Source organism: Musca domestica, unplaced genomic scaffold (genome assembly GCF_030504385.1).
Source record: "Musca domestica strain aabys unplaced genomic scaffold, Musca_domestica.polishedcontigs.V.1.1 24, whole genome shotgun sequence".
Classification (NCBI taxonomy): domain Eukaryota; kingdom Metazoa; phylum Arthropoda; class Insecta; order Diptera; family Muscidae; genus Musca; species Musca domestica.
In genome coordinates this window covers 4721295-4736809 of record NW_026712272.1, presented here as the reverse complement: position 1 = coordinate 4736809, position 15515 = coordinate 4721295, and the positions used below count along the sequence as shown (strand labels likewise).

At 41.3% G+C, this 15515-nt stretch overlaps 1 protein-coding gene across 2 annotated transcripts in view; it reads left to right on the top strand.

Moving 5' to 3' along the window:
* LOC101896996 (histone-lysine N-methyltransferase trithorax) overlaps positions 1 to 15515 on the top strand; it is a 126053-nt gene that overhangs the window by 105408 nt on the left and 5130 nt on the right. For both annotated transcript variants that reach the window (XM_059123345.1, XM_011294757.3), the window contains 4 exons: positions 1441 to 2620; positions 2687 to 3208; positions 5395 to 5619; positions 5689 to 15457. In XM_059123345.1, the coding sequence (XP_058979328.1) occupies positions 1441 to 2620; positions 2687 to 3208; positions 5395 to 5619; positions 5689 to 15457 (11696 nt within the window). The remainder of the gene's footprint in view (positions 1 to 1440; positions 2621 to 2686; positions 3209 to 5394; positions 5620 to 5688; positions 15458 to 15515) is intronic.

Genomic DNA, 15515 nt, shown 5'->3' with positions numbered 1-15515 from the left:
AAAAAAAATCCACGTTTAATAGTCCCTTCAAAAAATATTTTTTAAAAAAAATCACGTTTAATAGTCTCTTCAAAAAATATTTTTCAAAAAATCCGCATATAATAGTCTCTTTAAAAAATATTTTTTAAAAAATCCACGTTTCATAGTCTCTTCAAAAAATATTTTTTAAAAAATTCACGTTAACTAAACTTCTGAAAAAATATTTTTTAAAAAATCCACGTTGACTAAACTTCTGAAAAAATATTTTTTAAAAAATCCACGTTGACTAAACTTCTGAAAAAATATTTTTTAAAAAATCCACGTTGACTAAACTTCTGAAAAAATATTTTTTAAAAAATCCACGTTTCATAGTCTCTTCAAAAAATATTTTTTAAAAAATCCACGTTTCATAGTCTCTTCAAAAAATATTTTTTAAAAAATCCACGTTTCATAGTCTCTTCAAAAAATATTTTTTAAAAAATCCACGTTTCATAGTCTCTTTAAAAAATATTTTTTAAAAAATCCACGTTTCATAGTCTCTTCAAAAAATATTTTTTAAAAAATCCACGTTTCATAGTCTCTTCAAAAAATATTTTTTAAAAAAATCCACGTTTGATAGTCTCTTCAAAAAATATTTTTTAAAAAAAAATACTCGTTTGGTGGTTCCTTGAAAAAATATTATTAAAAAAATCCACGTTTGATAGTCTATTTAAAAAATATTTTTTACAAAAACCGCGTTTGACATACTCTTGAAAAAATATTTTTTTTTAAATCCTCATGGACTAAACTTTTGAAAACATATTTTTAAAAAAATCCACGCTTAATAGTTTCTTGGAAAAATATTTTTTTTTTAAATCCTCATGGACTGAACTTTTGAAAAAATATTTTTTAAAAAAATCCACGCTTAATAGTCTCTTGAAAAAATATTTTTTTTTAAATCCTCATGGACTAAACTTTTGAAAAAATATTTTTTAAAAAAATCACGTTTAATAGTATCTTAAAAAATAATTTTTTAAAAAATCCTCATGGATTAAACTTTTAAAAAAATATTTTTTTAAAAATCCACGTTTGATAGTCTTTTCAAAAACAATTTTTTAAAAAATCCACGTTTGATAGTCTTTTCAAAAACAATTTTTTAAAAAATCCACGTTTGATAGTCTTTTCAAAAACAATTTTTTTAAAAATCCACGTTTGATAGTCTCTTCAAAAATATTTTTTTAAAAAATCCACGTTTGATAGCCTCTTCAAAAATAATTTTTTAAAAATCCACGTTTTATAGTCTTTTCAAAAATATTTTTTTAAAAATCCACGTTGAGTAAACATTTCAAAAAAAGTATTTTTTAAATATGAACATTTGTCTCCAGACTCTAGTCTTAATTTTTTTTTCTATAAAAAAAAACTTTTATTCGAAATTTTATGTTTAGATGTTGATATTAATTCCTTTCCCTTTTCCTTTTTCAGAAACCTGCACTGAAATCTTCAAATCAGGAGCAGCCTGTCCTTCCTACCAACAACCAAGGCGGTGGGGATACCAGTGAATCAGCGGAAAATGCACATCCAAGTGAAGAGAATAGCCTGAAATCTAAAACCAATTCCACAACTGTCGCCGAAAGTACGACAGTGGCCCAAGATATGGCCACCTCCTCGGCGGCAACAAATGGCTCATCATCGGCAAGCTCCTCCAGTACACCCAACAGCTCGACAGACAAAAAACAAAAGAAAACGGTCACCTTTAAAAATGTTCTCGAAACAAGTGATGACAAGAGTGCCGTCAAGAAATTCTATAACCCCGATAACCGTAAACCCCTTATCTCGATTATCAAGAAGGAATGTCTCAATCGGCCGCTTATGTACACCCGAAACAGTGAATGCATTGTAAAACCCTCACGACTAACGGAAATTTTGAAAAATAATTCAAACATTGATAAATTGAATTCATTGAAATTTCGTTCGAATTCGGTCTCATCAACGACATCATCATCGTCATCGGTTTTATCTGGACCTTTGTCAAGGGTATTTGGAGCCCCCTTGCCACCGGATGATGAGGAGGAGCAACAAAATCAAAATGTTATTAATTTTCGTCTCAGCAAACCGGCACGTAATAATAGAGACGAAGATGAGGAGGAGGAGGATGACGATGATGGAGAAGATGATGACGACGATGAGGAGGAAGAAGAACAGGGGGAAGGAGACGAGGAAATGGATGAAGATGAACCTGCCAAGGGAGAGGAAAAGGGTGGTGATAAAAACCATCATCAAGCGGTGACGGAAGCTACAGATGTGGGCCAACGTTTACAGTTGCCCAAGGAAAAAGAAGAGGCTAAACTCGGCGACAACTCAAATGTGATAAAAGGCAACGATGAGGAGCACCAGATTGTGTTGGACAAACATTTCGTTTTGCCCAAACGTAGCTGTCGTTCATCGCGTCTAATCAAACCCAATAAGCGTTTGGTTGAAGATTCAATATTGGGCAAGAAACCCACACTAAAATCAAATCTCAATTCCAGCTTGGCAAGCTCCTCAGCCACAGCAGCAGCTGTGGCACAGGTCAAAGAGGAAAAATCTCCGGGAATTACGCTGCAAACCAACTATTTTGGTTTGGGTGGTGACTACAAGAGCAAGGAATGCAATGGTCTGATGGGTAAGTTCATAATTTTTATTTGCTCTTCGACTTTCTAATCACTTAAATTTCTCCTCTTATTTTTAGGTTCCAAATCCTCCAAAGATGGCGATACCTTGAAACCTTCAGCCTTTGCCGCAGCCACTTCCAATGTTTTTTCCAATTTTGGCAACGTCAATAGCCTGCTAAGCTCCTCGACCTCCACGTCATTGTCGTCGTCATCATCATCGACATCCACAAAACCCAGTAGTTTTATTTTAAGACAACCCCGCCTTCAATTTGAATCCTTATCGGCAACGGCTGCCTCAACCCCAGCCAGTAGCACCACACCCAGTGCAGCAGCAGCGTCGGCAATAAGTACCAGTGATCGAAGCAATGTCAATGTTTCAGCTGCAGCAGCTTTAGCCCTATCAGCCTCCCTACCCAAATCTCTGCTACAGGCAATATCATCGTCATCATCTTCACCCAATAGCAGTGGTACGGCGAACTCCGGTTCTACGGCTTCATCACCTGCCTCGGCATTGTCATTACTATCGCCCACATTTTCCTTAAACCACAGTAGCAACAACAACAACGGTGGCAGTTCTTTGAAAAATAATACTAGTACAGGTAAGGATTTTTAGACAATTAAAAAAAAAATATTTTTATAAAAAATCCACGACTGATGGACTCCTGAAAAAATATTTTTTAAAAAATCCACGTCCGATGGACTCTTGAAAAACTATTTTTTTTTTTTTAAATCCACGTTTGATGGACTTTTGAAAAAATATTTTTTTTTTAAAATCCACGTCTGATGGACTCTTGAAAAAGTATTTTTTAAAAAAAATCCCTTTGATGAAAATATTAAATATTTTTTTAAAAAATCCACTTTTGATGGACTCTTGAAAAAATGTTTAAAAAAATCCACGTATGATGGACTATTTAAAAAATATTTTAAAAAAATCCACGTTTAATGGACTTTTGAAAAATATTTTTATAAAAAATCCATGTTTGATAGACTCTTGAAAAAAATATTTTTTAAAAAATCCAAGTTTGATGGACTGTTGAAAAATAAAATTTTTAAAAATCCACTTTTGATGGACTCTTGAAAAACTATTTTTTTTTAAAATCCACGTTTGATGGACTCTTGAAAAAATATTTAAAAAAAATCCACATTTAATGGACTTTTGAAAACATATTTAAAAAAAAACCTTGAAAAAATATTTTTTAAAAAATCCACGTTTGATGGAACCTTCAAAAAATATTTTTTAAAAAAATCCACGTCCGATGAATTCTTGAATTTTTTTTTTTTTTTTTTGAATAATCCGTTTGATGGACTCTTGAAAACATATTTTTTAAAAAATCCATGTTTGATAGACTCTTGAAAAAATATTTTTTAAAAATTCCAAGTTTGATGGACTCTTGAAAAATATTTTTTAAAAAATCCACGTTTGATGGACTCTTGAAAAATATATTTTAAAAAATCCAAGTTTGATGGACTCTTGAAAAAAATTTTTAAAAAAATTCACGTTTGATGGACTTTTGAAAAAATATTTTTTAAAAAATCCACTTTTGATGGACTCTTGAAAAAATATTTTTTAAAAAATCCACGTTTGATGGACTCTTAAAAAAATATTTTTTAAAAAATCTACGTTTGATGGACTCTTGAAAAAATATTTTTGAAAAAATATTTTTTAAAAAATCCACGTTTGATGGACTCTTGAAAAAATATTTTTTAAAAAATCCACGTTTGATGGACTTTTGAAAAAATATATATTTTTTTAAAAAATCCACGTTTGATGGACTCTTGAAAAAATATTTTTTAAAAAATCCACGTTTGATGGACTCTTGAAAAAATATTTTTTAAAAAATCCACGTTTGATGGACTCTTGAAAAAAAATATTTTTTATAAAATCCACATTTGATGGAATCTTAAAAAAATATTTTTTTAAAAATCCACGTTTGATGGAATCTTGAAAAAATATTTTTTTTAAAATCCACGTTTAATGGACTCTTGAAAAAATATTTTTAAAAAAATCCACGTTTGATGGACTCTTGAAAACATTTTTTTTTAAAATCCACGTTTATGGACTCTTGAAAAAATATTTTTTAAATATTCCACGTCTGATTGACTCTTGAAAAAATATTTTTTAAAAAAATCCACGTCTGATGGACTGTTGAAAAATAAAATTTTAAAAAATCCACTTTTGATGGACTTTTGAAAAAATATTTTTTAAAAAATCTAAGTCTGAGAGTCTCCTCAAAAAATATTTTTAAAAAAATCCGCGTTTGATGAACTTTTGAAAAAATATATTTTAAAAAATCCACGTTTGATGGAACCTTGAAATACTGTTATTTAAAAAATCGAAGTCTGAGAGTCTCTTCAAAAAAATATTTTTTAGAAATTCACGTTTGATGGACTCTTGAAAAAATATTAAAAAAAATCAACATTTAATGGACCATTGAAAAAATATTAAAAAAATCAACGTTTAATGGACTATTGAAAAAATATTTTTTTAAAAAATCCATGTTTGATGGACTCTTGAAAAAATATTTTTAAAAAATCCACGTTTGACGATTTTCTCAAAAAACAATTTTTAAAAAATCCACGTTTGATGATTTTTTCAAAAAACAATTTTTAAAAAATCCACGTTTCATGATTTTCTCAAAAAACAATTTTTAAAAAATCCACGTTTGATGATTTTTTCAAAAAATATTTTTTAAAAAAATCTACATTTGATTGTTTTCTTTTTTTTTTCAAAAAATATTTATTTAAAAAAAAAAAAACATTTTTATTTCTTTTTTTCTCTTTTTAGCTTCTTTATCCTCACTTTCGGCGGGAACTTCCACCTCAGCAACCAGTATCCTATGTGTGGTGTGTTCCTCACCCATACACACAAAAAATCTACCACAAGCCTCAAAATATGGTCAGCTAAGCTGTGAATATTGCCGTAAATTTATATCGAAAATTGCCAAGAAATCTCTTGCCATAAAAAATTCTGCAATTAATAAACCCATTATACCGCAGTGTAAAGTGGATGGTAAGTAAATTTGGAATTCAATTCAATTTCCAAATAATAATAAAAATCTTCCTCTCCATTCATCATCAGGAAATTGCCCTATAACGCCTTTGAACAAAGGCATTCACATAAAAAACTTCAAGAAACTCTACAAGGAACGCTGTGGTCTCTGCTGGCTCAAGAAATGCCTGCACACTCTACAATTGCCCAAAGTGAGGCTAAATGCTTTGTTACCTGTCCTTAATGCTGTTATTGGGGGAAACAACTCCGCCACCAGTGGCAGCATCAGCAATAACAACAATAGCAAAAACAATAATCTCATAGAAATGAAAATCCGCAAAGACATGGAGCTGTTGGAGACGGCGAAATTATCCATTAATTGGAAAGCGACACCAATACCCAAGGAAGTGAATACCTCCCCAAGTATTTCCACATCAACTCCTCCAGCCTTGAATGGTGGTAAATCCAGCATAAAATCAAATTCCATTGGTGCTGATGTTGGTGGTGTGACTTTTGGCAGCTTACCTCTGCTGAGACCGGCCATTTTGGAAAAACCCTCATTGATTAAACCCTCTTCTCTGATGGAAACAAAATTGGAACTTTCCGAGAAGTTGGATAAGAAACCCTTGGAAATATTGAAAGATGTTAAGCTAGAAATACCGCCTGCATCATCATCATCATTGGAAACAACGACACCTAGTACAAATAAACTAAAACCCAAGGAGAAGAAGGACCGCAAGGATGTTAAAATCAAAGAAATGCCCTCGCCCAAAATGGAGGAGAAGCTAAAGGATTCCAAGGAAATTATTGAAAAGTCAGAGGTCATGGAAGGCATAACAACTACCACTACTGCGGGAGCAACAGCCTCAATGGCCCTGGAAAATAGTTCCTTAACAGTGAATGGTTGCCCGGCATTGCTTGCGACCCCACCACCTAGTGGCACAAGCTCCAGTGGCGGCCCCAATGCCCCTGGTGGTGTGTCATCCGACAAACGCCAACGCATTGATTTAAAGGGTCCCCGGGTAAAACATGTCTGTCGCAGTGCCTCCATTGTATTGGGCCAACCCTTGGCCATGTTTGGTGAGGATGAGGAACAGCAGGAGCATCAAGAGGGTGTGATGACCGCAGAAGATAATATTCCCAGTTTACCCACTGAAAATGTTGTGGAAAAATCTCCCCTAACCGATGAAAATGATAATTGTGCCTCGTGTAAGACCCAGCAATTGGATAGCAGCAAACCCGAAGACATTAGAACAGAACAACCACCTCCCTTAAAGGTGGCCAAAATGGAGGTTAGCACGGCTGGCGGCCAAACTAGTACCATCAGCAACACAACAACCACCACCAGTGTGACCACGACAACAACAACATCTACGGCGGTGGCCACCACAAGATCCAGTGTTTTAACCACCTCGAAATTGTCGCAAAGACCCCATCACTACAACACCCATCTGACAACGGGCTATAAAAATAAATTCAGCTCTCAAATGGTGGCCACAAATTCCTCCTCCCTTGCGACAGCAGGGGCCCTTGCCAGTGCCAATGGCCAGCGACAGCGTAAGGACCCCCTGGCCGCCAGCAAATGTAAACTCCTGATATCCATTGATTTTTGGGAAAACTATGATCCGGCTGAGGTATGCCAAACTGGTTTTGGCCTTATCATCACCGAAACTGTGGCGCAGCGCGCTCTTTGTTTTCTCTGTGGTTCCGCCGGCCAGGATCCCTTGATATTTTGTGCCTGCTGCTGTGAACCCTATCATCAGTATTGTGTCCAGGATGAATTCAATCTTAAACATGGCTCCCTCGATGAAACATTGCTGCTAAATGAAAGTTGTCTCAGTATTACGGCCAGTGGTGCAGGTGCGGGTGGAACGAGTACCAATACAGCCATTGCCAAATTGAATTGGCTATGTCCACGTTGTACGGTCTGCTATACGTGCAACATGTCTTCCGGTGCCAAGGTGAAGTGTCAGAAATGTCAAAAGAATTATCATTCGACATGTTTGGGTACCAGCAAACGACTGTTGGGTGCCGATCGCCCTTTGATCTGTGTCAATTGTTTGAAATGTCGTTCCTGTTCCACCACCAAGGTAACCAAATTTGTGGGCAACCTTCCCATGTGTACCAGCTGTTTTCGTTTGCGCAAGCGTGGCAATTTTTGTCCGGTCTGCCAGAAATGCTATGATGATCAGGATTTCGATTTGAAAATGATGGAATGTGGCGACTGTCATCAATGGGTTCATGCCAAATGTGAGACGCTAACAGATGAGCAATACAATCTACTGAGTACCCTACCCGAATCCATAGAATTCATATGTAAACGTTGTTCTCGAAAGTCGCCAGAGGCTAAGCAAAGGGCCAATGAATGGCGGGAGGCGGTGCGCGAAGAATTCCAATCGAATTTGATGAGTGTCCTAAAGCTGTTGAGTAAGTCGAGGCAGGCCTGCTCCTTGCTGCGTTTAAGCCCCCGGAAACAAATGAAGTGTTCCTGTGGTGGTGGTGCCGCCAATAACAACAACAATGGCAGTAACTCCAAATATCAACCCAAATCCCTGCAGTTCAATCAAGACTCCCAAAATCCCCCCAGCAGCACAAATCTAAATATTGATGTCTATGAATTTGATGACCAGGAAAGGGACACAGAAGCCATGGCCCCACCCCTGCCCTTGGCTTTGGAAAAGAAATGTGTTTGTAATTCAAATTCCAGTAGCCATGCAAATGGTGGCTCCACCTCCTCCTCCTCGTCGTCATCCACATCGGCTGCCAATCAAAATCTGAGTCTGGTGGAAATCAAACAAAAAATCACCTCGGACAAATATCAATCCCTGGCTGAGTTCCATTACGACATGTCCATGGTAATACACCAGGCCAATTGTGATGAACTGGAAATTGTTTACAAGGAATTGTTGTCGGAACAATTTCCCTGGTTTCAAAATGAGACTCAGGCCTGTACGGATGCCCTGGAGGAGGATATGTATGAGACATCGGGAGGGGCCTATGGTATCAACACCTCCCTGGATACGGAAAATGATTATCAAATGGATTGTCTGCCCACGGCCGAGGAACAACATGAAGAGGCCCAAAGATCGGCTCTATTGGCTGAGTTGCCCCAGGATTTGGAAGATCAAATGTATGGCATCAAATCTCGGACAGATTCAAGAATATGTCTGTTTTGTCGCCGCAGTGGAGAGGGTTTGCCCCAGGAGGAGTCGAGGCTGTTATATTGTGGCCACGACTGTTGGGTCCACACCAACTGTGCCCTGTGGTCGGCCGAGGTATTTGAGGAAATCGATGGCTCTCTGCAAAATGTACATTCCGCTGTGGCCAGGGGCCGAATGATCAAGTGTTCGGTTTGTGGCAACAGAGGGGCCACTGTGGGCTGCAACATCAAGTCGTGTGGCGAACATTATCACTATCCCTGTGCCCGATCGAAAAATTGTGCATTCCTGGCCGATAAATCCATGTATTGTCCGGCCCATGCTCCCAATAGTTCACAGAGTGCAGAATTTGAGACACAGTTCGAGGTTCTGCGTCCCGTCTATGTGGAGTTGGAAAGAAAACGCAAAAAACTGGTGGAACCCTCTAAGGTCCAGTTTCACATTGGCTCTTTGGAGGTGAAACAATTGGGTCATATTTTGCCACGATTCTCCGATACCTATGAGGCTTTGGTCCCAGTGAACTTTTTGTGTTCCCGCCTTTATTGGTCCTCCAAGGAGCCATGGAAAATTGTGGAGTACACCGTAAGGACTTATATTCACAACTCCTCGAGTTCCAGTTTGAGCTCCTCTTGTTTGGATATGGGCAAGAATTTTACGGTTGACCATAGCCAAACAAATACCGCCCTCATCCATTTGGGTTTGACGCAGATACAACAATGGCATTCCAGTCTGAATAAGGCCACCGATTATGATAATGCCCTGGAGGATTATGAGTATTTGCAAGGTTTCAGTAACACCAGTCATCATTCTAACCATCCGGAGCAAACGAACACCGCCGCCGATGAGGAACCTCAAAACAATGCTGATCTTTTGCCCCCTGAAATTAAAGAAGCCATATTTGAAGATTTACCCGGTGACCTATTGGAGGGTATTTCCATGTTGGATATTTTTACGAAATGTATGAACTATGAAGACATGGTCCAGGGTGAACAAACTCCCCTCACCGATGAGGATACCATGACCTCCATTGGGGCATTTACCAAACAATTGACAGCGGAATTGAATAATGGTTGGCCAGTAGCGGCAGCGGCGGCGGGTGGAGCCAATAGTGCTACCAGCGATGATGCCCTATTTTCCAGTAGCCAAGCAGCGGCAGCCGTAAAGTTGCAGAAACTCAAGAAATCCTCCTCGCCCATCATCAATTGTGGCGATGTCAATGCCAAACATGCCATCAAGCGTAGGAAAATCTCGGAAAATATGCTCATCACCTTTAATCAACAGCATCAACAGAGGTCCCACAAATCGAAAGAGACAAATGTACGTCTGGAATCCTCCAATAAACGTAGTTTTACCTGGAGTGCAGAGAAACGTTACAATCTGGAGACATCTACCGCAAGTGGCGATTCCAAATTGAAAATCATGCAGGTTGATGGTGTGGATGATTCGGTAACGGAGTTTCGTTTTATACCCCAGGATAATACGGCCATCAAGTGTGAAAGGTGTCAGTGTACCTATCGCAATTTAGAGGGTTTCCAACGACATTTGGCGACATGTAGCACCGGGGGTGGGGAATCTGAAACCCCAGAGGGTCAAAACACAACAACAACGGGTATTACTCTGGAACAATTACAGGAATTAAATAATAAACTACAACAACAACAAAGAGCTGCCTCCCAGCTACCTTTCCTGCAAGCCATACCCACCACCAATCAAACGTTGCAGCAACAGCTTCAGGGTCTCCAAGCGGCGGCGGCGATACCCCAATTGCAATTGCAAAATGTACAACAACTGCAAAATCTACAACAATTACAACAACTACAGCAACTGACCCAGGCTGCGGCCACGGCTCAACCCCAATCCTTGGGTGGGAATTTCTTTATATCCACCACCGCCAATAACCAGCCAGAGGTGGTGAATAATCCCACAACGGCAGATTTACAGCTATATGCCAATGCTTTGCAGGGTCTGACAGCCAATTTGAATGGCACCACCTTTACACTACAACCCACGGCGGGCACAGCGAATCACACCTTTGCCCAAGCTCCTGCGGCTGCTCCCCAACCAACTGGCCAACTTTTGGCCCTCTCAACCAATGCCGATGGTAGCCAACAAATTATACAACTACCCGCCCACAATACCAGCACCCCTGCCACATATCAAACCCTGCAGGCCACCAATACCGATAAGAAGATCATTCTCCCGGTGGGTGGGGGAAAACCCATGAAAACCATGGCCACGAAGGCAGCCCAACAGGCGGCTGCTAAAAATAAGCTGAAGGCCACAACGGCCGTGAAACCTTTGCAGTCAAAGGTACAGCTGGGACAACAGACCACCACCACCTCGACCAACAATAACCCAAACACGCTGAACAACAACACCAACAATGCAGCGACGGCCGCCGCAGCAGCTCAGCTGCTAAATCAACAGATTCTACAACAGCTGCAGCAGCAGGCCCAGGTCCAAGCCCAGCAGAATGCCAACAACAATGCCACCACGCCGCAGATTGTCTTTCAGACAACCAGCGCCAATCCAGGGCAGCCGCAGATTATCATGCAACAGCCGCAGCAAAATATCATATCCTTTGTGACCACCAGTACCGATGGTGGTCAACAGCAGCCCCAGTTCCAGTATGTTACCCTGCCCACAACAAATAATCAGCAAATCTTTGCCACCACAAATGGACATCATCATCATGGCCATACGCATGCCCAGCCTCTAATGCAGTCGGCCTATTTACAGACCGATGCCAGTGGAAATTTAGTGCTGACCAGTGGACCGCCCACGGCAGCGCCCCAGGCTCCCACTCCCCTGCAATTGCTTACCGGTCCAGGGTCCCAAGTGATTGGTACGCTCATACAACCACAAACATTGCAGCTACAGGGCGGAAATGTTCTCACCGCTGAGGGGCTAACACAAAACGGTGGTGGAGCCACAACCCAAACTCAGCAACAGGTTATCATTAGCAATGGCACCACAGCGGGAGGTCCTGGCGGCGGAGGTACGGCAACGGGTCTCGAAATGTTGGCTCAGCCAACAGCCACTCCACAACTGGTACTCGCGGCCGCCACCACCAATAACCCACCCATGTATTATGGTCTGGAGACAATTGTCCAGAACACTGTGATGTCGTCACAGCAATTCGTCTCCACCGCCATGCCGGGGGTTTTAAGTCAAAATGCCAGCTTTTCGGCCACCACCACCCAGGTATTTCAGGCCAGTAAAATTGAGCCTTTGGTGGATATACCAGCAGGATATGTGCTGCTCAATAATGTGGATCCCAATCAGGCGGCGGCAGCTATTTTGCAAAGTCAACAGCCTCAGGCGGCAACCAATCAGGGGGTGAATCAACAGGCTGCGGCCAATCAGGCCAGTTTTATACAGGCTGCCCTGCAACAACAGGCGGCAGCCGCAGCTGCAGCCAATCTGGTAGAACAACAACAGCAGCAGCAGCAACAACAACACCAGCAAAATCTCTATCGCCAGGCGGCGGCAGCAGCGGCCTATCCTCAGATTGTGGTAACACCAAATCTCACCCAGCAGCAACAGCAGCAGTCACAACAGCCGCAGCAGGTGACCTTGAATGCCAGCACACTTCAGAATCCTGCACAGGCCACCACAACAACCTATGTGGATCCCAATACGGGCACCGTGTACAGTGCCAAGGTAACACCCATGGCTGCCCAGGTGAAACGGGGCAAGGCCTCGGCAGCTGCCACACCCATGGCGGCGGCCAATATTACGAAGGTCCAGCCGCAGCAGGTGGTTGTCAACAAGGTAATGCCAAATGTGGCCCAGCTTAGCAACATACAGACGTCGCAACAGCTCCAGCAACAACAGCAAGTTTCGGTGGCAACCCCACAACAACAACCGGCTCTGATTTTAAATGGCAATCAAAAACCCAAACAAGCGCCTGCCAATAAAATAAATCCGGTGGTACAACAACAACATCAAGGAAATGTCAACTCCCTGAAATCCCAACAAAACCAAGAAATTGCGGTTGGCAGTAACAACAACAACGCCAACAAAAAGACCAATATGATAAGGCCCCTCAATAAGGCCGAGGTTAAGCCAAAGGTTATGAAAACGGCCACAGCCACCATGGTGACCAAGGCCAACAACAACACAAATAGCCACAACAACACCAATGCAATTCTAAATCCCAACAACAAAATGATCATACTCAAACCCCAGCAGCAACAACAACAACAACAACATCAGCAACAATCACAAATTCAAATCGAGTCAAATCTCAGTCAATTGGAGGTCCGAACTAATATTACCCTGGAGCCGGCAACCATGACCCTGGTGGATAATAATAATCTTGGAAATAATCCTGCAATTTTGGGACACCATAATAATGCTGAACATGTCCTGAATTCGGAAATTCAAGGTCTTCAACAGACTACACAGCAACTTGTCCCACAGCAGCATCAGCAGCAACACTACAATGTGGCGGATAACTTGCTGATGGAGGAAAATCCTGGACAAACTACCCTCACACATTGTTCCTTTTCCAATAATCTGGCGAATTTTGAAACTCACAACTCCCAGCAACAACAACAACAACAACAATCCATACCAACAAATAATGAGACCAGCAACACAACCCATCAAATTCTACCCACCATCCAGAGGATGCCCCAATATACCAACATAAATATTGTCAATCCCTTGCAACAATATTCAGCCGCCACAACAACAACAGCTTCTAGCCTCTCCACACTAAGTAACTCCTCGACCACCACCACCACAGTTACCAGGCCCACAAATCGGGTATTACCCATGCAACAGAAAATCTCCAATAACAGCACCACCACCACCACTACAAACACCCTGAACAGCAACACCTCCTCCGCAATCAACAACAACAATTTTGAACAACATAATCCAGTGTTAGGTAATTCGGTAGCCGGTGGCTTTTGTACAACCTCAACCATAACCACCACGAGTAGTACAACAACCAGTAGCCTTAACTCTTCCACGCAGGATTTGAACTCCCATTCCAATCTCAGCATGGTGGAGGAATCAATGAAAAATCATGGCCTGAATAAAATTGCCTATGAGGCAGAGGTTAAACAGATGTTGCTGCACTCTCCCAATCCCCAGCAGGATTCGGCGATACAACAACAACAGCAAATGCAACAACAACATGTTATGTATTTACAGCAGGAGGCAGCGGCAACACCCATAACCCTAATGTCAGCCAAGGTTTCACCACCCACACCCAACAGCTTGGCCAGTTATGAGGAGTTAAACAACAAGGCTGAGGACAACTCCAAGCTCTGCTATGTTCCCCAGGTGCCATGCAACAATTACATGGAGGAGCAGCCGGCAAATAATATCTCCACGGCGGCAGAGGAATGTTTGGGGGTTGAACCAAAATTCCCGGCCGAGGGAGAAATTATTTTGTCATCCCAAAAAGAGAATGGACCTGAGGCCTTGGGCATAGCAGCCCAGAACCTCATGGATATGCCGGGACAACAACAGGCAGAAAATCCCTTAGCCGAAAATAATGACAACCACGATGCTGTGAATGCTGGGGAGGAGGAAGAGGACGATGACGAGGAGGATGATGATGGTTTTAGTTTGAAAATGCCCTCCACAAATTGTTCCGACAATCTCTCCATGGACAGCGATGAACCAGCCGTCAAAGAGAAGATCAGTAAAATTCTCGACAACCTAACCAATGAGGAGTGTGCGGAATCTTTGAATACCCCCAATACCACCACGCTAGAGGCCTCCACGGCTGGGGACTTGCATTCCCAGAACAATGAAGAACAAACGTATCTAACAAACTCCCAACAACAACTGCATACCTCTCCCGAACAACAACTTGCCACGGCGACAGATTTCTACAATTCCCGAACACCCGAAGAAACTTCAGCCCTGTTGGCCGATGTTGAATTGGCCGTGGAAAACATCAAGGAAAAGCTACAAGAACCCTCTAACCAATATCATCAGCTCAGCAATAACCATGCCACAGCAGCTGCTGTGGTAGAAGAACTCATCGAAAATCATGTTGCAGCTGGGCAACAAGGTCCCATGACCAGCAGCAGCATCATTCCACCACCCAGTCAACCACCACCCACAAGGCAACCCAAACGGGTGAGTGGACCTCATCTGCTCTATGAAATACAAAGTGAAGATGGTTTCACCTACAAATCCACCTCCATTGCTGAGGTATGGGAGAAGGTGTTTGAGGCGGTACAGGTTGCCCGCCGGGCCAATGGTTTGGCTCCGCTACCCGAAGGACCCCTGGCCGATATGAGTGGTGTGCAAATGATTGGCCTCAAAACCAATGCTTTGAAATATCTCATCGAACAGCTACCCGGAGTGGAGAAATGCAACAAATACACACCCAAATATCATAAGAGGAATCACAGTGGTTCCAGCAGCAGTAGTGTCAGTAACTATTCCACTCAATCCCATTTGAGTGGTAGTCTGTCGGCTCTGTGTTCCACCAGTTCCCTGAGCAATTCCTCCATGGGAGTTGGAGGCCCCAGCTGCCTGGATGTTGATGGCAATAGTTTGGATTACAATTCCGAGCAGGAGGAACTCAATGAAAATCCCTACGATTGTGCCCGATGTGAACCCTACTCGAAGCGTTCGGAATATGACATGTTTAGTTGGCTGGCCTCCAGGCATCGTAAACAACCGGTACAGGTGTTTGTACAACCATCGGATAATGAATTGGTGCCAAGGTAAGGATTTATTTTCCAATGGAAATATATTGGAATTGTTTTCAAATATTGTTGCATA